Genomic DNA, 24,149 nt, shown 5'->3' with positions numbered 1-24,149 from the left:
CCCACCAAGGCTCATTTCCCCCAATAGCTCAGTTTTCCCGAGCAGCCAGCTCTAAAAAGGGTTTTGGTTGTCCCAAACATCTTCCATTTAAGGATTATGGAGGCCACTGTGCCCTTAGGAACCTTAAGTGGAGCAGAGTTTTTTTTTTTTTTTGTATTGTAACCTTGGCCAGATCTGTGCCTTGCCACAATTCTGTCTCTGAGATCTTCAAGCAGTTCCTTTGACCTCATGATTCTCATTTGCTCTGACATGCACTGTGAGCTGTAAGGTCTTATATAGACAGGTGTGTGACTTTCCTAATCAAGTCCAATCAGTATAATTAAACAAAGCTAGACTCAAATGAAGGTGTAGAAACATCTCAAATAGGGTTGGGACGGTTACCATTTTACCGCAATACTAAATTTAATAAGGGTTAATTTTTAATTTAAACTATGCAATTATTTTACATATGCAATTATTAATATGCAATTATTTTACATTTTACATTAATTTACATTTTACATTATTCAAAAAAATTTTAACCTAAAAACTAATGTTAGACCTACCTGAAGCATTTTTTTGTGCTGCTGCTTGTATTTAAGCTATTTGTTCTTATTTACTTTATTTTTATTTGACAGTAGTCCTTTTTCCCTGAAGATAGTATATACAGAACCGTACCGAAACCGTGAACCTTACACCGTGATACAAACCGACCTGTGAGCAATCTGTACCGTTACACCCCTAGCATAACGTATGTGAGAGGGTAGCACACACATTCTGAAAGCCTTCGGCAGAATTCAGATGAGCCATTTTAATCTAGATTAATTTCAAAATACAACTTCAAAAAAATATTGATGTTGTATTTAAGGTGTACAAGCTAATGCCTGAATGACTTCAATGTGGCTAACACCATGCTTAAACTAGTTTCCTTTCCTTTTGAGCAAATTTCAAATTAAAGAATCAGACCCAGAACACCCATAACCGTTTAAACGGTAAAACCTTTCCTGATTAGATGAACACTTGTCCAGGATTTCAAAAACAAACAACTTATGCTTTCATAAACACACATGTATACACACACACCACAGCCTAGGGGCCAAACATAAAACATTATGCAGTGGACCGAACGAAATCACAATGCACAGGGATCAATCTGCTCTAATTAGAGAAGGGAGTGCAGACCTCCCTGCTGGGGAGAACAGCAGTGTGTGTGTGTGTGTGTGTGTGTGTGTGTGTGTGTGTGTGTGTGTGTGTGTGTGTGTGTGTGTGTGTGTGTGTGTGTGTGTGTGTGTGTGTGTCTGTGTGTGTGTGTCTGTGTGTGTGTGTGTGTGTGTGTCTGTGTGTGTGTGTGTGTCTGTGTGTCTGTGTGAGAGAGAGCATTTCCAATTGTAGATGTGCCATTGACAAAGCTGAAGAAAAGAGTTGTATCTTGTTTACCACAGTGTTGCCTGTTAGCACTTTAAGTCTCAAACAGAACATACTCCCCACGGGAAGGATGAAGTTCACTTACACAGTCTAAACCTCACTCACAGATCAGAGGCTGGGCAGCTTTTCTTACTCGGACTCAGATTCTTCAGCTGTTTCTCAATCTGTCCTTCATTTTGTCTCTGGGGAAAGTACAAGCATTAATTGAAAGACTTGTAGTCACGGGGTGGCAGTCAGCCTCGGGGTCTTCTAAACTTGTCTTTCTCAAAATAGGGGAGCGAGGGTAAACTGTGCCATTTTTTACTTAAGTTGTGCTCTAGGCAAGAAGAAATTAGAGGTAAAACGAATACACCTACATTGATTATGTTTCAAGAAGTCACCTTTCATTTCAGTTGAAAGCAGTCTATAACAAAGAATCATAGGAAAATTAGTTATCAAAAAAGTCCAATAACACAACTTGCCTCACATCAAGGAGTGAATATGTGATCAATTAGCATGAAACAAAAAAAAAAAAAAATTAACACAATCCCATTATAGTGCTGGTGATTTTTTTAAATATTCTTAAATTTTGAGTGTAGTGCCATGTTAATTTTGAAAAGTATTTGTTATATATATATATATATATATATATATATATATATATATATATATATATATATATATATATATATATATATATAATATATATATATATATATATATATATATATATATATAATATATATATATATATATATATATATATATATATATATATATATATATATATATATATATATATATATATATATATATTTCATTAAAAGGCAAGGTTCATTATTATCATTATTTGAGCCACTGGCACAGCTTTCCCCAAAGAATAGCACACTACTCAACAGCTTATATTTTGGGGGAGATATTTTACTTTATAATACAATAAAATGTATATTTTATTTAATAATTCACAGCTAATCGTGTAAAGCTAATCATTTAAAATCGTATTAATTTAAAATAGTTTAAAACATTTTTTTGAAAAATGTCTGAATTTTTTTTTACATGGGTTTAATACATTGGGAATGGAACACACTATCATAGATTGTATATTTTTACATTTGTATTTTTTTTTTTTTTTTTTTTTTTTTTTACATTAGACAAACAAAGTTTAAAATATGCCAATCACTGCCCATTCCGTGGAATGGATTTTTCAGTTTCGCTCCCACAGAATTATGTCCTTTTCCCATAAAAACATGTTACCCTCTCCCTGCTCCCACCCGCAACATGAATGTTTTGTCCCGCTCCGGCCCGCAAAACCTGCAGGTAAAAGTATACATAGATTTTATGCAGATTTTATGCAGTATGTCCATGACATTTCCATGAGCCTCAAGCTACATATACCAGCATAAACGCTTCTGATATTTGTTTCTTTGTTTGTTATTAAAGAATCTACATTCACAAACCACTGTTCATTTTAACAGAAAAGGAAGCATAAGTCCTGTTCGCACTAAATTTCATTATCGGGGGACCTCTGGTGATTTGTAATAGTTGCAGAGAATGTCTGTCATCTTAATCCCGTTTTTTTTTTTTTCCTGTGTGCATTTCTATCTTTATCTTTCATGAAGAATGGAGGCTCCTGTCACTCATTTTACTTAATCGCGATTTCCCAAAGTTCTGTTATAATCAATGAAGCGGTCTACACTGCACAATTAATAATTTATTTACATCTTGTCTACAAATACATTGTCTTCATTTGTATTTATTTGATTTATTGTGCAGTGGTTTGTGCCAGCAGCTATATCACCCTGTAGCCCAAGACTGGTTTCCCACTGAAGCTAAGCAGGGATGAGTCTGGTCAGTACCTGGATGGGAGACCAACTGGAAAAACTATGCTGCTGGTAGAGGTGTTAGTGAGGCCAGCAGGGGGTGCTCACCCTGTGGTCTGTGTGGGTCCTAACACCCCAGTATAGTGATGGAGACACTAAACGGACAAAGAGCACTGTCCTTCGGATGAGACATTAAACCGAGGTGCTGACTCTCTGTGGTCATAAAAAATCCCAGGATGTCCTTCGATAAAGAGTAGGGGTGTAACCCCAGCATCCTGGCCAATTTTGCCTGTTGCCCCCCTGTCCATCAAGGCCTCCTAATAATCCCCATGTAATGATTGGCTTCATTACTCTGTCTCCCCTCCACCAATCAGCTGGTGTGTGGTGAGCGTTCTGGTACAATATGGCTGCTGTCGCATCATCCAGGTGGATGCTGCACATTGGTGGTGGTTTGAGAAGAATCCCCCCTTCAATGTAAAGCGTTTTGCCTTGAAAAGCGCTATATAAATGTAACAAACACATTTTTTAATGAGAGGATTTGTGTGCATGCAGAACTCGGCACTGAACAAAAACTTTTGTCTGATAAGTTGATTCTTACTTAAACATTGGCCATTGCATTCAAGAAATCAACAGTTTTTTTATTATTAAATACATTGCTCAATGCAGTAAATAGAAACCTTTGATGCTCTCAAATACAACACAAATACAGATACGCACTGGATCCTTTGTCAAATCTGTTTCACCAATATGTTATTATTACAGAGAAAACGTATCCAAGACCAGCAGATATGAGCAGCTTTTCCCTCTAAAAGCAATCAGAAGCAGCAGCAGGCAGAAGAAGGCTAGCTTACACACGCTCCGTCTATATTTGCAACTGTAAATCATTTTTATTTTACTTTGGTTGTTCTTGTTGCTTGTGTGAATAGATGAATAATAATTTATTTGTTTTTTTGGTATTTTATTTTTAGATATTTATGTTGCGTGAGTCCCGCAAATAATTGTATTGTCCCGCCACCCCCACCCACATAAAATGTTGTCCCGCCCCGCAGTCTGTTGCATCGAGTCCCACCATAATCCTGCAGGAGTGCAGGTCACTCACTGACACATCTTACCCCACTCCCTCACATATACTTGCACGGACTAATCACAAACAGCACACAATAATCTTTTCTGCACATGTGCAGACACGCAGCTTTTTCACAAACGTAATCCTCATGACTAGTCACTTTTTCATACAGGTGCAAAAACATGACTTCTAATCATCCCCACTTACTAAACAGTGTGTGCATGACTGTGTATAGACACATCTCTAAAGCCCTGCTTTAAGGACAGTGATGTTGTGAGAGGCTGCAGCAGCAGGTGTGTGGTGCACAAACATATGATCCTTATGGGTTTGTTAGAGGCCTGGCATGACTCCTTCTGCAGATGTTAGTCTATATTGGCTGAGCTCTGCTTCATCAGAGGCAAGCAACCCTCACACAGTCTCAGATCACCTTACACGCTTCACAGCGATCGATTCAGACGGCCTCACATCATGCTACTCTGCTTCACGTTGTTTCAGACCTCTTCACATCACCTTACACTCTCACCTTGCTTCATACTTCCTACTGCTCTATACCCTTAATTTGATTCAAACTGCTTCGCATCATCTTGCATTCCATCAGACAGGTTTGTATCCAGCCACGCTGATTCACATTGCTTTAAACATCATATGTTTCACAACATTTTTAATGAATGTGCAAAAATAAATTGCTAATATAGATTTTCATGAAAAGTATATTTAAATTCAAACTTTTAAAATTGTAAATGCTGGTCTGTATGTATTATTTTAAACATCTTACAATTGCATGTAAATATCCTTATACAGTTACAACACCTCATATTCAGACCGCCTCACACCATGTCACGCTGCTCCAAATCGACTCATATCACCTCTTATAAGCTCACATTGCCTCGAACCGCCTCACATCACCTCACACTCCCTGACATATCCTCCAAAATAGTGGGAAGGGAAAGCATGGCCAGCCTGCTCCTTTGCATCAGTGTCAACACTGTCCAAGTTACCTGTCAATAGAGACCATGAGACCATGGTGTTGTGCTGGTCCTTTTAACAGCTGTTCTCAGTGCTGTTCTAGTCAGCAGCAACGAGGACGTGACTCAAGCAGAGTCAAAACCCTTCTCCAACCTTCAGGAGTCATCTAGAAATAATCTCCCACCAACACTAGGAACCATTGCCAAATCTTTCAATATGCTCTTGTTTTCTTTACTTCTCTACTCCTCATATTTATTATCCTACATGTCTCATATACATACATATTGTTTATACAAAAGGAAGATTTTTGCACCTGATCCTTGGGAAAATTCAAATCACAGCTGAGACGTATAGTGCAACTGCCAGTTTGTCTCCATACAAGCTTGTAATGTATGTTTGTGTGTGCTCTGGGGATTTCAGATTTAGCCATCACCACCACACAAAGCGAAACCCTGGCAAGGTGTGTGTTGTTTTGCGCCTACGCTGTACATATATTATCAAAGGCTCTTGTGTCTTGGTATATCTCGCTGTATCACATGAAACCATGGCACATACCACACACTAATCTGAAATGAGACTTTTTACACTTCCATGCAGCAAGCCTCCCACTCAGGCCCTGTTAAGATTTACTCAAAATAATAAGCTGGCAGATGGAAAGATTAAGGGGAAAAAATAAACTTTACTTATTAAATGCTGTCAATATAAAATTGACCTACCTGTACTTAAATGTTGACCCTCTGCATGCACAGATGACATTTAGATATCGTCATAAGTAACTAATTAGGTAATGATCTTGGAGAGACATTAATCAGTAATTGGCACTCCTAACAAGACCACTTTCCAAGTTTAGAGCAGATGCCAATCTGTCTGTTGATCTGACGACTGTACGAAATTAATAAAAGCAGGAGCAAACACTTTGTGTGCAGTCAATCAATATCTCATGGTGTAAAGGTATTGAGTTGCAAAACAAACAAGCAATTTCTATCCCACTGAGGTTGTGTTATAATTCTTCGTTTATTTTGCCTGTCTCTTTCGCTCTCAAACACACACACACACACACACACACACACACACACACAGACTGTGCTCTCATTGGGATGCACCTCCTTGCCTTAGCCCCAGCCCTAATTAAAGCTTCCTTTGGGCCTCACTATGTGGAGCACCAAACCAGATCACATCTCTGGAGGGCTGAGGAAGGAAGGGAGAGTGAGAAAGAGAGGAACAAGTGAGAAAAGGTGGAGGGGCATGGAGATATAGGCATGATCAGACTGCAAATGTTGCCTGAAAGCATTTGCTAGGACGGTTTTGCGACTGCAGGTTTCATTAAAACTGTCATTGTTCTTGTTTCATTAATATTTTGCAGTGTGGGAAATGGTAGTGATCTAAAAACAGTAGCAGATGATCTCTAATAACTCTCGGGGCACGTTTCATTCTAGATTGGCAAACATTTTCATTCATAATATGTTTTTCTATGATTAATTGAGAGACTGAAAAGAAATACAACAGAATGATGGGACGCAGTGGGTACAAAGAGGAGAAAATACAGAGAGAGCAAGAAGTGGGAGAAAGAAGAGGAAATTTTATCTGTGTCAAAGAATGGTTTAACAACCTTGGCCTTCATGGTAATACTGTAGCTTGGTTCCAGGACCTCTTTTTACAACCTAGATTTTGTGTTTGAAGCCACTGTAGAACTTGTTCGTATATGCATTCACCTTTATTATTTCTCTCAAAAAAATCAAAAATAATCGTGTTGGTAAGTACTCCCAGTATCCTTAAAATCTTTTTACAACACCGGCTGATCTCTACACTGTAAAAAAATATTGTTGGTTTAACCTTAAAAAAGTAAGTAACCTGGTTGCCTTAAAATTTTGAGTTTATTGAAATAAAAAAATTGAGTTTGATACAAATAAAGGAAATTGGTTTAATAAATAGATACTTAAAATTATATTGTATCTGAACCAAAAAAAAAAATTTGATACATCATGAAAATAGCACAATTTGGCTCCGACATTACAAATAAAACACATAATTACCCAAAAATGTTTCTATAAAAAAAAAAAATATTTTAACAATGTTTGAATAAAGGTTCTCGAGTCTCTAAAATGTTCATTGTATTAACTCAAATTCTTTATTTAAATTAACTCAAAGTTTTAAGGCAACCAGATAACTTTATTTTTAATAATTTTTTTTTATAGTGTATATATATCTTCTTCTTCTTCCAGCGTGGGTGCAGTTAAGTTCTGTTGACAACTATGCATCGCTCGTTGCTTACTCCGTTGCTTTGATTGGTTGTAGGTCTATTCAAATGAGTGCAGAGGCATTTTCTTTCCTGATTCAGTTTAAACACGCCACATATTCACAGTCCAATGGAGCAGTATCAGACTCATATTCTGACTAAAATCGAATGATATTTACTACCAGGATAAAATTACATATTCTTGTAACTGTTTCTTGAGTGTTTACAGATGGTACCCAAGGCTAGAACATATAAACAAAAGCTATGGACTTATCTTTATAGAGCTGCATGTCTAAGTCTGTGCAGTTTTTAAATGTTTTCTATTTTCCATTGCGTTCAGAGAATGACGTCTGGCACAATGCAAAAGCATTTTAATCCCCCATTTCTGTACATATTTTCCTCTCTGGCATACAGTTCTGGAATGCTGTTCGGAAACCAGAAACCTTGCATGGCTTATTGATTAATGATGTTTGTCATATCACAATCCCCTCTTGCTGTCTATATGGAGGCCTGACAGATATGTGGCAGGGTGAGATAAATGATCCCTATTCTGGTGCATGGCTCATTTACTACCATTTTAATGATTAAGACAATGAAATTCAAGGGTAGGGCACTATTCCTATTCAGCTACTAAATGATTTGTTTTGGAAATGGTCCAAATTGCAGTTGGTTTCCCTGGTTTCATTTCATTTCAGATTTTATACAGGAGTTTACAGCAACCACTATGCAAACAAACTTTCATGCTTATATGCCAGCTTGTGTGCCATCTCCTCATTGGCAGCAATGAAAAATATGGATCAATTAATACATTTAGATACTCAAAAATATTATTTTATTTTATGTATTCAATACTCAATTTATGTTTGTTAAATTAGGTGATATTCTTGTTATAGTTTGTGTTTATATAATCTTACATTTCATATTTTTTGTTTTATATTTCATATAACATAAATAAAATATTTGTGCATATTTGTGTGTTTGTAACTAATTGTTTTTATTTTTAGATTTTGAGAAATCTGATATTTTTCTGTTAAATTAAGCTCATATGTATTGTGTTTGTTTTATTTGACAGATTCGTCAGAGAAGACTCCAGCAGCTTTCTTTCATGTCAAGATCGGTTTTGAAAATGGATCTCTACCAGACTCGATACCAGATATGAGCAAATATGGGGACTCTGTTAGAAACCATGACAAGCCAACAGCTTTGACAGCCCAAAAGGAGATCCTTTTTTTGCATATGTGAAAGATATTTTCTGTACTCTCAATAACAAACTCATAGAAGAATTCAACCTTGTTTTAAAACACCCCCTTCCAGCCCCTTCCTCCACTCCAATCATGAAGAGTTTGTTGACTGCCCTCACTCCTTCCTATACCACCCTCCTCTTCTTTCCCTTTTTCCTTCTCTTATGCCCACCAGCATTGGTCAGAGGTGACTGCTGGCTGATCGAGGGGGATAAAGGTTATGTGTGGTTGGCCATCTGCAGCCAGAACCAGCCACCATACGAGACAATCCCTCAGCACATCAACAACACAGTACATGACTTGCGTCTTAATGAGAACAAGATCAAAGCTATTTTTTTCACTTCTATGAGTCGCTTCACAAACTTGACCGACCTCAACCTCACCAAGAATGAGATTGCATATATCGAAGATGGTGCTTTTGCAAGCCAAGCAAATTTACAGGTCCTGCAACTTGGATATAACAAGTTAACCAACCTGACAGAAGGCATGTTGCGAGGTTTGGGACGTATGCAATGTCTTTTCTTGCAGCATAATCTCATAGAAGTCATTGGCACTAATGCATTCTGGGAGTGCCCCAGCCTCAGCAACCTGGATCTGTCATCGAATAAGCTTGCCCGGCTGGACCCATCCACTTTCACTGTGTTGGGCAGACTAATGGGATGTGAGCTCGCAGGAAACCCTTTCCACTGCGGATGTGAGCTCTACAAGTTTCTCACCTGGTTAGAAGCCTTTAACAATGTCACACACACCTACGATCGACTTCAGTGCGAGACTCCACGAGAGTTGTTTGGCTATCCATTGCTGAGTCCTGTCGCCGGGCATGGACGGAGTGCTCGCAACATCCTTTCCTCCGTGTGCCGGAATGGAGTGATGATTCCTGGAATGACATCTCTGCCACCTGATTCTGATTCTTCAGGCATTGAACCTGACATTTTTGATCCCATTGGACCATACCATCAGCCCACAACTTCCTCCTCATCTGACAATGCATTTAGTCCCAGCATCAAGCTGCAACATGTGTCTCTTTCCTCTGCATCCCTTCTGATCCAGATTCCAAAGCCATACAGCAAAATGTACATCCTGGTGCAGTACAATCAGAGCTTTGTGTCAGATGTGATGAACTTGAAAAATAAAAAGGAAATGATCACCCTTAATAAGCTCAAAGCAAACACTAACTATACATTCTGCGTGGCATCTATACGCAACTCTCAGCGCTACAACCACACTTGTTTATACTTCTCTACCCGCACTCCAAATCCAGAGGACTTGTTGCCTCCACCCTCTACGACCACCCACTACATCATGACCATTGTTGGCTGCCTCTTCGGAATGCTCATTGTTCTTGGGTTTGTCTATTACTGTTTACGAAGACGTCGCAGACAAGAAGAGAAAGAAAAATCTATCTGTGTGAAGAAAACCATTCTGGAAATGCGATATGGACCCGAGGTAGCAGCAGCAGTTGCAAATGACCCCACAGCTGTCCAGAAACTCCACGAGCAGAGCCACCATCAGCATCACCATGGCAAACTACCCATGTCCTCCTCATCCAGCTCTGCCATGCTTGGCCATGGTTCTGCCAACACTAGTTCCTCACGTCTGTCCTCGATCCCTCAAGTAGAAAAGATGGCAACTGCTTTCTCTGAGGCCATGGCCAGTAAGGGCAACTATATGGATATAAGAACCTCTATAGGAGGAGATGAAAGGGGGAGAGATGGAGCTGTGGTGCATGGTCTTAGGGAGGAAGACCTTGGGGATGATGGAAGTGACCTGGGTGATGATTCAGATGATGATGGCCGGGGATCCGCATCCGAGATTTCAACCATTGCAATGGAAGTTGACAAGGTTAACCAGATAATTAACAATTGCATTGATGCCCTCAAGCTGGACTCTGTTGCAGCTTCTGTTTCCACCACAGCAAGTGGTCCCACCTCACCCCCACCCACCTCTACCTCCTCCCTGACAAGAGGACTGATTCCCATCTCTAGTGTCAGTGATACATGCCAGGTCATGCCTTCCCCGAAAATCCCTCCTCCACCTCCTCTTCCCTTCTCTGCTCCTCTGTCTGAGAGACCTGGAATTACTGGAGGGGGCTTTGTGTCCCCACCATATCGTCCGCCGCCCCCAGCTTCCGCAGTGAGGCCTATTCAAAGACAGATGAGTGCAGATGCAGCTGTCATCGTCTCCTCTTCCAAGAGGCACTGCCGCCCTTCAAGTGGAAAAGGAGGTCGTGTTTACAGCCTAGATGTTCCCGAACCCCACACCCCAGACTCTTGCCAGTATCCAGACAAGGGCAGCCCATTAGGGTGTGGTGAGCCTCTGGAGAGGCTCCCTTTAGTAGGTAGTGGTGGAGGTGGTGGCTGTAGCATTGACGGTGGTACTGTAGATGGGATGGGCCTTCAGCAACACCTGGAGGTGCACCCAGACTACCACTGTGCAGAGCATCGTCACTCAGTCCCTGCCCTTTACTATGAGGGCTCTCATGACTCCCCTGCCCAAAGGGTCTCTTTTCTCAAGCCTCTGTCACGCACCAAGAGAGACGCTGCTTCCTACTCTCAGCTCTCTCCACGTCACCACAATTACTCTGGCTACTCCTCGAGTCCAGAGTACTCTTCCGAGAGCACCTTGCGCATCTGGGAGCGCTTCCGCCCCCACAGAAAGGGTCCACGTGAGGAGTCATGTTACGTAACAGCTGGAAACGCCTTGCGCAAAAAAGTCCAGTTTGCCAAAGGGGAGGACTTGCATGACATCCTTGACTACTGGAAGGGTGTGTCGGCACAGCAAAAGCTGTAATCTATGAGACTGCATGTATACACAGCACAGGTCTCCTTTACTACTAGAAGAGCGACTTTACTGAGGAAGTCGGGTTATGGCTGCAGTTTGAAAAACAGAGCCAAGTTTGTCAGGGACAGGGTTTGAGGACAAGTTGTTTTAATCTGTTTTTGTACAGTGAACCAGAAAGAGTAAAAAGAGCCTGAGAATACACTACTACATACATAAGAAATAACATTCAGAGATATCATTTGGAGAATTGACAATTATCGTTCTCAGTGAAAAAGATCCAGTGGGCTTATCATTTGTCAATAATTGTAATTTACTCAGTATTCATCTGTGTATTCATCATTCATATCAATAATGAGACCTTTGTAACAAAGTAATTTTTTCAGCCTGAGAGAGAATCTCTGTTTATACTCCCACTCAAATCAATGGCCATTGCATTCATTTGTTTGGCGAGAATGTGTAAGGGTGTGTGTTTTAGGAAGTAAAAATGATGTGCTGATTTTCTACAAATCTGTCAAAAGCAGTTTCCCCTTCGATATTGCAGAGATTGTGCACAGGGCAACCAATTTACATTTCAATAGCACTCCTCGTGTAAAAAATAAAGGAATAGAGGAAAGGAAAAGATAAAAATGAAACAGAAGCATCTCCCAGGGGAGCTCTGGAATAGTCAGCCGAGTTTGGCAGCTGCTTGCTGTGCTGAGCAGGATGGCATAAATAGTGCAATGGGTGCTAGAGAAAACACTGTAGATTTACCAGGGTCTGTGGAAAATGCATAGATCTGTGTTGGAGATTAAAGAGACATAGTTCTGTACATCTCTCATCTCTGATGCATTATTAATAGTGTGTCCTTATCAGAGGTTACCTTGTCACCTGTATCACAGCATGAGCACAAAGTGGCTGTTGGCAGCAGAGGTTTATGTATTCTGTTCTTTTGCCCTGAGGTCAATTTGTTTAGTCCATTAATTGGCTTTTGGAAGCCTGTTGCTGACAGCTGAGAGGCTCAACAGGCAAAGTGACCTAGACCCTGTTAGGGCACTTTTGAACTGACACTTTATATGGCATGTCTCTCCAGACTCTTTTTTTTTTTGTTGGTTATTTATTTATTTATTTATTTATTTATTGAGGGAAATGCCATGATGCTGAAATTAAAAGGAAGACAAAAAAGGAGCAAGATTGAATTTATTTAAAAAATGTAAAATATTTTTAATTAATAGATGTTTTATGTTCTTGTTATCTTTTACTGACCTTGGGTTTCAATGTTGATAGTAAAACTGCTCTCCCAAAAGCACTTAATCTCAAATATAAATCTCATAGGATGATATATTATTAATGGTATAATTTATTGAAAAAAATGACAAATAATATTAACTTCATCACCTCTGTCAGTGATTATTTTATTAATGTCCATTTGGATTACACTAAATAATTGGCAATTAACCAAGGCTATATCCCATTGTGTGCAAGGGGAAGCAGCCAAGACCTTAAATTTGATTAAAAGGGAGCTCGCTCTCTCTCTCTCTCTCTCTCTCTCTCTCTCTCTCTCTCTCTCTCTCTCTCTCTCTCTCTCTCTCTCTCTCTCTCTCTCTCTCTCTCTCTCTCTCTCTCTCTCTCTCTCTCTCTCTCTCTCTCTCTCTCTCTCTCTCTCTCTCTCTCTATCACAGCAACCACAGTCAGCCTACAGTTTCAGGGACCAATAAACCAAAAAAAATGGATTGGCACTGTGGTAAAATATACATGCGTTTACTGTAAGTATGAAATGGCAGATGAGATATCCAACAGGCACCTGAAATGAAATGAATGGTGTTTCATCAATGAAGTATAACTATAACCAAACAAATGCATTGCTTAAATGGTTAGTTGACCCCAAAAATAAAATATCATAATTTTCTCACCCTTGTGTCATTCCAAAACTTTATGAATGTCTTCTGCAGAACACAGGATGCAACAAAATCTGCAATCCCTATTCATTATAATGGAAAAGAGCTAAATACATTTCACAATTCAGAAAGAATGAATGTCATATGGGTTTGTAACAACATGAGAGTGAGAACATTTTCAAAAGGAAACCTATTCCTCTAACTCAGACCTGAGATCTGAGCACTTTGTCACAGGCATTTAATTTGACATCATGAAATGCGTTTGTGGAGATATCTCGTTTGGAAATCATAAGATGAATTATCTTTAAATGGAATGCAAACAAATGAGGGTGAGGGTTAGCATTAGCCGGCAAACCTCTTCATTCAACCCTCTTTATTCTAACATCAGGTGTTTTTGTGCCTTCAGTAAAAGGGTCAATTATTTGTTAAAATCACAAAAGAGTCATTTTTGTTTTAATAGTTTGGTTCATATTCTATAAATCATACAATATCCCTTATTTAAACAGATTTCATTGTAAATACATGTTCATATACCACCTTTCTTACCATATCTCTTGATTAGGGTTTTTCATTGTAAATATGTGATAGATACCTGCCAACATTGGACATACACTCAGGCACGATGTCTCTTTGGTTCTCTGTTTGAGGGCTTTTTAAAAAATCCAGTCCAAGGTATATGACAAAAGTTGATTAAAGAATGCTTGATGGTTTACACGAAAGAGGAATGGAAGCAGCTATAACATATGTGGATTATTAGGGCTCTGTGTGACTTAAGGAAGACATTGCACACAGATCATTTAGAGAGAATGGACCCTAACTGGACAAATCGTTCTTAGGCAACTGAATTGGACCCACAAAGGACTGCTACCGGAGGCTTACTGTGACATTTTCCTTACTTTATGAACATGATTTTAAAAACACTTGGACTGGTCTTAAGGAACTAACCATGAACGCTCAATCAAAAATGACTGTTCATTTTTTATAACAGTAAAATCTGATGCCCAGCTTTATGTTTTTAGATATGTTTTTTATTGTGCCTCCCCTCTGACAAAGAAAAAAAGAAAGCAAAAAAAAAAAAGACTTGCACTCCTGTACAAATGCTTGTCAGTCATTTTTGCTATGAATTTAAGGTTGAATAACAAAAGAGGGAGTAATAATACAATTGGCATGGCATCTGTAAGGTTTGTTATGTATTAATTGTTTAAGAAAATGTGTACATACTGTTTTTTTGTTCGTTTTTTGCTGGGGGAGGAAGACTGCGGTTCTTGATGCTGCTCAAGGTCATTCTCCTTCAACATTCCCTCAGTGATTTCCCATTCATTCTGGACAATCAAGCAAATCAATTATTTCAAGTTATGGTCTCCCACCACCAAATAACATTTTTTTATTATTATTAGACCTTCATTCAAGCACTATTTTTATGTTTATAATGCATTCTTTCTTTCTTTGATTTACTTTATTTGCTTGACATTTCACAGATAATTGCCCAGCTCAGCCAAATTTGTGTTTGTTTACTATCCTACTACAGAGCTAACAGACTAAGATATTCACTTTATGGAAAAGCCACTTTCTTCCTACACCGAATGAATCACAGTGGATGGTTCGAGTCAGAGTTTCACCTTTAGGAATACTGATGTTTTTCAAGGGGCTGAATAATGCATGCATCTGTCTCTTCTTCTGAATGCTGCCCTAAAGGGACATTATATTACTTAGAACTTTTTTCTGTTGTCATATGTCATGTTGACTGTTAATACCAGCTCTTTTTGATTGTCTTTATGAATGAAATGGTGATCTATAGTGGGCTGTATGCAGCTGTTTTCCATTTACCGAAAACGTTCATTATCACAAGACTGGATATGGGATGCTCTTGCATATTTTTTGACGCTTGGTTTTAAAATGTCAATTGCAATTTTACAATTGTAAATTGCCTTTTTTACAGTAACCAGTTCTTTCTGAAAGACCTTTTTACTGTAGTTGTAAGGAAGTTGGTTGCACTAAGGGGAAATACTTTGACATTAATCATTGTCAGCTTTCAGCAATATTACACAGAGCGTAAAGTGGATTACTCTTCCACAGCAGTTTTTACTTTTCCTAAGCTCTTTAGCCTCCTTTTAGTGGTAGACACTATAGAAGAAGATTGGCTTGAAGTGAGCAAAGGAGATATGGATTAATGCTTTGAAACAAGATTTTCATTCCAGCCTCCTTTCTTTTTTACATCCTTAGAATGGCAAGAAAGTGACGAAGGTGAAACTTTTGGAGGCAATTAACTATCTCTGTCATATCATAAATCCCCATTATTCAGACTATAAGGTTACTTTGAATCCAAAGGCTTTACTTATTTGTATTGCAGGTCTTAATTTCTAATGAACATATTTAAAAGCAATCACTTATTTTTACAAGAACAGAATCCATATTTAATTGACTTAATAATTACTCAGGACCAAATATTGTTCGACAAGCTTATTATTGCCCCTTATGCCAGTAAATCTAGCGCAAACGACTCATATTCTGTGTCTTTGAAGGTCCTTCTCGTTGACTTTGCCTGTCTTTGTTCACGCTCAAAAGAAGCCTGGAGAAAATCACTCTGATGGTCTCTGGAGTCAGGATAATTGTGCCTCTTTTATGAAGCTTTTAAGCCGTTTTCTCCCTCTTTACGCGGAGGAGCACCACACTGCCACGTTTTCCCTCCGTTTTTTTTTTTTTTTTTTTTTTTCTCATATGTTCTCTATATTCCGTTGGTTTGACTTGAGGGTGAAAACATGCTATGATTGTGAGAAACAGGCTGCAGGATGGATACATGTTATTGTTTATAACTAGAAGAGAAATCAAAAGGGCCGGTTGCGCTGCTTCTCCAACAAGCAACCCAGGGGCTTTGATAACCTAATTGAAGACATACTTGATATTAGACCGTGATGGAGAGACATAAGCATGCATTGATTGGAAGAAGATCCTAAGAAATAAGCGCAGGAGAGAGGGGAGTTAACTCTGAATTAGCTCATCAAAGTGAGTCGGAGAATGACGCTATGATAATGAGAAACACATTTAACACTCGGGATCAGAAGGAGACAGTAAATCAGGGCTGGAGATGATGCAGCAAGTGTGTAGGAGTACTTTGAGAGGAGAGCGAGGAACAGAGACTATGCAAGCTGTATCAACCTGATAATGGCTGGAGATTTGAATGAATAAACGACAGACACTCCGTAATGTTGTGAAGGAAGAAAGGCTAATGCATGCATGATGAAACAACCTTAGACGATTCGATAGACTGAACTGCTTATGAGATCATGATCCGAATGTTTGTGTGAAGTTCATTGGTTCAGTGCAAAGAAATAGTTCAACCCCTAAATGAAAATACTCCCCCTCAGGGTGGTTCTTGTTGTTTTCTTGTTTTGTTCATTATGGTCATTTTTGGCTGTGATCACTTTTCAAAAAAAGAAACATTTAATATGCGTTTTAAAATGTAAATAATGACAGAATTGTATGTTTCGCATGGACTATTCATTAACAGCTTCACACTGTCGCTCAGAAATCGTGGGAAACATTTAATAGGCAAGTGGGAATATCAAAGGAGCTAACTAGGATTTTCCCAGCTATTCACACTATTGGATCACACCAGTTAATCCAGGGCACTGTTTCATCCCCCCCTCCATCACTCACTTCTCAATTAACTTCAGACTCCATCAGCCTGTCCCTGTAATCTTCCACTCATTCCCTCTGCTGTCTTCGTCTATCTGTCTATAGGACAGTTTATCAAGATATCACTGGAGCATCCTTCATACTTTCAGACAGCAGTTTAACATGCAATGGGGAGGAGGGGAGGAAGAGTGGAAGTTGAATGAAACCATATTTTTAAAACTTTGTTTGTTTAGCCAGCTGATGCAACAGTAGTGTTGGACTTTATTCCATTATTATTTCGCAACAGCAAGTGTTCAACAATTGGGGTTTACAGAGAAAAGGTTAACTGACTAGTCATGTGAGAGGGTCTTCATTACTTATGGAGTTTTATAACGTTTTATTATTATTTAAGTCCAAAATGTTTCAGCATAGAGGGCATGTGCATTAATGAACTGAATTTCCCGATTGTGTGAAAGCGTATGCAGATCTTAATTTGTTATAGTGCATAAATCATTGCTGGGGAATCACTGAGCATGTCTTTTACAGCTTGGTTTGGCACATTGTAAAGCTGGTAGATTTTATACAGTAGGAGTTTGTGTGAGTGGGGTTTGGGTCTACTGTCTTTCATTTTTGTTTTTTGTTTTTTACAGTCGATTTAAATACTCCAATAATGGGTTTTGCTGAACCTGAGGTTAAAATGTACAAAAGGGTATAATGGGCCTTTTGTGTATCATTTTGTTTTGTTTTAATCCTCCAGTATAATGATCCCCTCACATGATGTTGCGGGTCTGTCTGTGCTCTTGAGCTGAAGAACATCTTTGAGCCTTCATCTGTCCAAAAATACGGCTCAGGAACCTTTATGACAATTAACTTGCATTTTATTTTCGTCTCAGTTTTATTAGCCCTCCTTTTCAGAGTTGATTTCCTGTTTCAAAAAAAAAAAAAAAAAAAAAAAAAACGGAGGGTGAAAAGTAGAAAAATAGCTATTTTGTGATTTTCAGACTTTGTAAAAAGATCGAAGATGTTTTTTGTGACTGAAGTTCTAGCTGTAATTGTTATTATTATGTTTCGGGATGGGAGGTTTCGGGTGATCTTTGGGTAACATGTTGTATAGTTTTGGACTGGGTTAATGCGTTGATCCCCGTTATCAAGATCTGATTCAATCTGAGACCATAGAAAATGGCAGAAAAGTGTTATGTTTGCATGATTTTCTGTATTTTTCAAAGAGATGAATTATATTGTTGTGTATATTGAGTGGATATATGTTGCAAACAAAGCAAAAATTAGGTATTGAAATGCTGTTACAACTTGCCATTATTTTGAGGGATGATACTGAGGTTTATTAATACCTCTAGGATGCTGAACTATTTCTTTTTCTGTTACTGGAATTCTTATGAGTTTCAAACCGATAAAAAAAAAAAACTGCCTGAAATAATGCCATGGGAAAGCTTCGTATTCTGCTTTACAGTTGCCAACAACAAAAAAATGGATATATCGGTCAGTCTTGTTTAGTGCCAAAATAAGACCATTATGGTTATTTCTCTGCAATGAAAAAGAAAAGTGAGATCCTAGCTGGTTCAATTCATCCTCTGCAGAACTCAATGCCGCCCAGCAGACTCCAGATCAATAAATGAGAGAATACGGCACATCCACTACATTAACCTTGCAGGTGTCCCGCACTAGCCCCTCGCCTCTGCTGGAGAAAAACATTCTCCCGTGCACGGCTGCTCATTGGATCAATGATAAAGCAAACATCAGCGAATGAATGTTTCAACGTTTCTGAGAAGCCAGTGGGTGGAATAGTCTCTGGGCAGTGAAAGAGCGGTACTTAAAGAGGGGATGGTCCATTTGGGAGGCTGCAGAGGATGACATTCTCTGTTTTAACCGACTGAATGAAGAGGCCTGCATTGATTATTTAAGGCTGAGAACCCAGAACGACCACAACACCAAGTTCATCGTGTCGGAACTCTTGCCAATGTCAAAATCTTCTTAGAGCTCTATACACAAAATACACTCACACCGTATTTTATTGGTTGAGTGTAAGATTATGATCTGAACCTGAAGGCAAAAATGTGAGAAACATTTGTTTGTTTGTTTTTGCAAGTGGAAGCCAAAGCTTTTCCATGGCAAAACACAAAAAGGCTCCAACTCTGAGCTTTATAATAGTTACATATCGGACATCATAAGTAGCTGAACTGAATTTCAGTGATTTTAAAGAGCCTCGTCAACAATGTTTTCTTCAGATCGGCTGTATATTTCTTTGCCTCTCTTTCTATCTACGGAATGGATCTCAAAAAGGACGCAATTTCTTTGATGTGATGAAAAAAAAGCCTCTGAAACAGTTTACTTACATTTATTTTCCTGGTAATTATATCCTACATCTTCTCCACCACAAATTCTGTACAAAAGATCTATTTCTATATTTGCAATAAATTTGTAATAAAAAAAGCTGCGGATGCAGTCACTGTTTTATTCACACAAAAGACTGTGTAAGCTTGCCAAACATCCTTGAAATGCATTTGTATTCTGCAAGTCTTGTCTCTTGTCATTTTTGTTTGGCCAGAACCATGAGTGTTGTCAAAGAAAGCTGGTAGTTTAAACTCTTTTGCTCAGTTTAAATCTTTACTTGAATTGCAGGTAAAAAAATAAAATAAAATAATTGTGAGCCAGTTAGTTTTTTAAGTGATGTTCTAAGGGCAGCATTTAGTGAAACTGCGATAAACGTGATAGGTAATTTTACAGCGTCCTTGTTACACTTTACATGTAATATTAACTGCAGTAAATTATGCACAATTGCAACTCACCCCAAATCAAACCAATCCCTTAGCCTAACCCTATAAATACATGTAGTTATGTATAATTACATTGTAACAAAAACACCTTAAAATCAAGTTTTACCAAGTGGTAGCTTGTTTAAATAATGGTGGAGCGATCATCATGCAGATGGCACTAAAGAAATGATTGGAAAATATGTGTGGTCACTGTTTGGAAATATGCCTGGTTGTAATGCTCTTCTTCTCCAACATTTCATCATTATTTGATGATTAACGTGATCAACACAAATGCCTCGCTCCTTGTACCTTTTAAACGCGACTTTGTTTCCCGGAGGACCGTTAAATTCCTTTGCATCCTGACTTACACAAAAATGTGTAAAATGAAGGGAAACTCTTGCCATTTTCTCTTAGGTGGTTTAAGAATTTGTATTACCAAACTGTTGTGAAATTCCAAATGAATAAATGATTTCGATGTGACTTCGATGTGAACATAGACCTGTAAGTTAGCTAACTGTAAATTTAAAGTAAAAGTTGAGAGGTCTCTCTGCATGTTCCCTCACGACAGGAACGTCTCTTAATTCTCTCCGTTTTCTTCCTAAGGTAAGTACTACAAACAGTCAGTTGCACTCAAAGGAAAGAATATCCTAAAATATCATATGGCCTAAAGAAGAAGAAGCGAAGAAGACAGGAGATCAAAAGGAAAAGAACAAAAAAGAAACATTACAATCCCATCATGGTGTTAACTGGAGGCACTGAGCAACCAGACTCAATCTATGAGTATGACTGATTTTCTGAGCTAACATGGATCTTATTAATGGACAGAGGTGAAAGAAAAGTATATATTGTTAAGGAAAATAAGTAGCCTAATGCTGCCTTTACATGCTATATGAATTACTTTAATTACTACTTTTGTAATTTAAAAAAAAAATGGTCTTGAAGACAAACTCTCAATGTGATGAGCTCATAAACATGACTTCTGAAGTGGAAGTAGGACATTTCCGAAAGCATCTGAAGGCAGCATTTACTTATTTTCCTTAACAATATATAGCTTTCTTCCCCTCTCATTGTTTATTCTTTTGATTTCATCTTTTGTTTCCTTGCAGTAGGCTATTGCTTTCTTTGTACGTTTGTAGATCTTTGATCATATAAGCCTGCATAATTCAAAAAAATATATAATAATTACATAAGCCTGTGTTAAAGTCAATTTTTGTAAACTTTTCTCTTTCTAAAGTTCCAGAACTTGAACTGAACAGCTGAAAAAGAGTATAATGAACAAAATGCTCCTAATTTAACAACCAGAAAGAAACAGCCAGCAGAAAAGAGCTCCATTAAGAGGCAACACACCCTTCTCTGTGCTGAGAAACTGCACCCTTTATTCCTTCAAACATACATTAAGTCATCAACATAAAGCCCACTAAATTATGAAGCAATTAAAAATGTTGTGTGAGAGAGCATGATTGATGAAGGTGTGATAGAGCAGGGTGGATATGAATGTCCTGACCAGGATAAATCATTCATGCTTGTAGGAGAGACAGAGTTTCAGTCATGCTGCTAATGAAGATGTGCAACAATCCCTTCTCAAAGCTGCTGAAAGAAAGACAAAGAAAATGGAAAAGTCTTCAAAAAGAAGTACAACTATGAAGGGAGCCAAAGACCCCTCTCGATTAAAAGGCATTTCTGATTTGAGGTAATTCAAAAATGTAATGAAGCCAATGAGAATGTCATCACTTATTCACTTATATTTGACGATACTTACTGTGGTCAAAAAGCGATTCATAGCACTGTAATTTTGTTGGTGAAAGGGAAAGATGCAGAATGCCTCAATAAGCTCTTTTATATAATTGGCCATGAAATAGATGATAGCTGTAATGGATGTGCAAAGTGGGCCCATATAAACCGCTACAATCAGAGTGGAGATTCATAAACGTGTGAAAAATAGAAATAGGTTATGAAATGCTACACATTTATTAAATAAACAGAACATTTTTGAACCATTTACTGAAGTGTTTGTTTTGAATAAGTGCATTAAAAGATATATAATTTTAATTTAATATACTTTTAACCAGCAAGGATGTATTCAATTGATCAAAATTGACAGTAAAGACTTTCACAATATTCAAGTTATTTTGCAAAACAATTCATGGTAAAATGTATTATGGTTTCCATAAAAATATTAAGAAACTTTTCAACATAACAATAATAATAATAATAATAATAATAATAATAATAATAATAATAATAATAATAATAATAATAATGCTTCTGGAGCAAATCAGCATATTAGAATGCGTTCTGAAGAATTTTGTAACACTGAAGACTGGAGTAATGGCATTATAAAGAAATAAAAAAAATGGCAGTGCATATAGTATATGTTTTATTCATGCTATATCTCGAACAGTGCTGGAAATCACGCCATGCCATGAAATGGGTTCAGTTCCCAAAAAATGCAATAATCGTATATCTTGAATGAAGTGTGTATGAGAGTAAAATCCATCCTTGTTGAGTTAAACTGGTCAGAGATGAATTCAGTGACTTCTGAGCAATAAACTCCACAAACTGTTAGACAGTTAATGAGTGACTGAACAGTAATCAGTCTTGCAAGATGCGTTGAATCACAGGTGTTGTACACTGTACACAGTCAGAGCAGAGTTGATTCACAGTTGACTTGTTCAAGCATTAACCTTTGAAACAGATGGAGGAAATCCCTGGAGGATGGTGAGGTGAGGTGAAGTGGAGAATGTTCTTCTAAGCTGAGAATGACCCTGCAAGACTTCATCAGGCCCCTCAAAATTTATACAGTATGCGACAGAGCGCGAGTGCAAAAAATAGAGGAATTCGGGAAAGAGGGGTTCAGTATTTATGATTATTTTTTATTGTTTTCCTCAATTGTTGTGACATTTACCAGGACAAAAATATATATTTCCTGCATTGTCTTTTGTCTAAAATGTGAATACTCAGCTAGTGTCATTCGTTAGAAAGAATAAAGGTCATGAAAAAGTATTTAGATGTGTTATCCACATGTGTTATTGCATAAAATGTCAAAGCCAGTGACATTTATTTTTAAGGAAATATAGCACACTTTGTGAGCAAAACATATACAGAAATGTATTGTGATACTTTCTGGTTGTCAAATGTTAGTGAAGCACATTAATGTGACGAACCTGTGGTTATTCTGCTCTGACACCTGAGGACATCTGACTGTAAATGCACTAAAATCATGCTGAAACAGCTAGCTAAAAGTCATACAAGAATAAATAAATACATTTTTTTAAATGTCCAAATATTATGGGGCAATTGTACATCTATGCACAGAGAGCAGTCAGAGCACTGGGTCTCATAGGCTAAGTGCTGTACTCAGCTCCACAATAACCGCTTGTAGACAGGATGAGGTCAACAGATTTGCCCATGGCAAAATACAGACAACCCACCGTATGAATAATGCAACGCACCTCTTTGGCCTTAATGTGACTACTGCCCACAGACATATTAGCAACAATTTATATTCAGCTTTTCAAATATTGTTCATTCATTTATTTAATGTTCTCTTGTGATTAGTGTTTTTCACAGATAAGGCAAAATAGTCCAGAGGTACAGCAGCGGTGAGGAATGATCTGCATTTGTACAGCTTGCAGTGCAGCCGGCAGCTCTTTTCATTCCTGAGGGGAGAAAAAAACGCCTCAGTGACACCATGCAATTACTCGGAATATAGTATGTCATTGTGCAAACGGTTTAAGAGTCATGGATGGATTCACGCTCATACTTACGAAAAGATTATCGCTCATTTAAGTTTGTCTTTAGTGTTGTTCTTTCAGACCAGCTCTTTTATTTGTCTCCAGTATGATCACACCAGTGTGATTAAAACGTTTAGTGTGTCACATGATCAACTGTTAAAATCAAATGTGCTTTCGCACTTTGGCTGGTGCTGAGCTAGAGAAGGAGGCGTTCAGCGCTTGTCATATATCACAACTGTTTAGCAAAACAATACATTTATAGTTGTATACAAAATACACACTGATGTCTATAATAAAGCGGAATCATATTAATCATAAATGTATAGTTGCATGGTCAATTTCTTTAGGTCATTTTATATTTTTTGATTATTTGGTTAGGTGCGCATGCAGACACAAACATACAGTACACAAAAATGTAAGTTATCTTGTGAAAAATGTAATTTACACTGCCTCGGGTCAAGTCTAAATTGCACATTTAAAGTCTGACGATGATACGAGCAACTCTTGCCGTTATTTAGAGAATAGACAGTCTTTTATCTTGAATGGAGGGACTTTGTTAACTCAGTTTTGAGGCTTTCATGCATTATTCACACTCATAGATGTCTACAGAATGAAGTAAAGCAATGAAAAAGTAAGAGAAAGTAAACTTCCCTTTGGCTCTA

General features: G+C 38.0%; 1 protein-coding gene across 3 annotated transcripts in view; it reads left to right on the top strand.

The window, feature by feature from the left end:
- The window catches only part of LOC137041285 (protein phosphatase 1 regulatory subunit 29), a 129,041-nt gene extending 108,914 nt beyond the window's left edge, over positions 1-20,127 (top strand). For all 3 annotated transcript variants that reach the window (XM_067417387.1, XM_067417396.1, XM_067417405.1), the window contains one exon: positions 8,544-20,127. In XM_067417387.1, coding sequence (XP_067273488.1) covers positions 8,806-11,502 — 2,697 coding nt within the window. In that variant the 5' untranslated portion in view covers positions 8,544-8,805 and the 3' untranslated portion in view covers positions 11,503-20,127. The remainder of the gene's footprint in view (positions 1-8,543) is intronic.
- The last annotated feature ends 4,022 nt before the right edge of the window (positions 20,128-24,149 follow it).

Source organism: Pseudorasbora parva, chromosome 2 (genome assembly GCF_024679245.1).
Source record: "Pseudorasbora parva isolate DD20220531a chromosome 2, ASM2467924v1, whole genome shotgun sequence".
NCBI lineage: Eukaryota > Metazoa > Chordata > Actinopteri > Cypriniformes > Gobionidae > Pseudorasbora > Pseudorasbora parva.
Note: the sequence above shows the minus strand (reverse complement) of the source record. Positions and strands in the feature narration are given on the sequence as shown.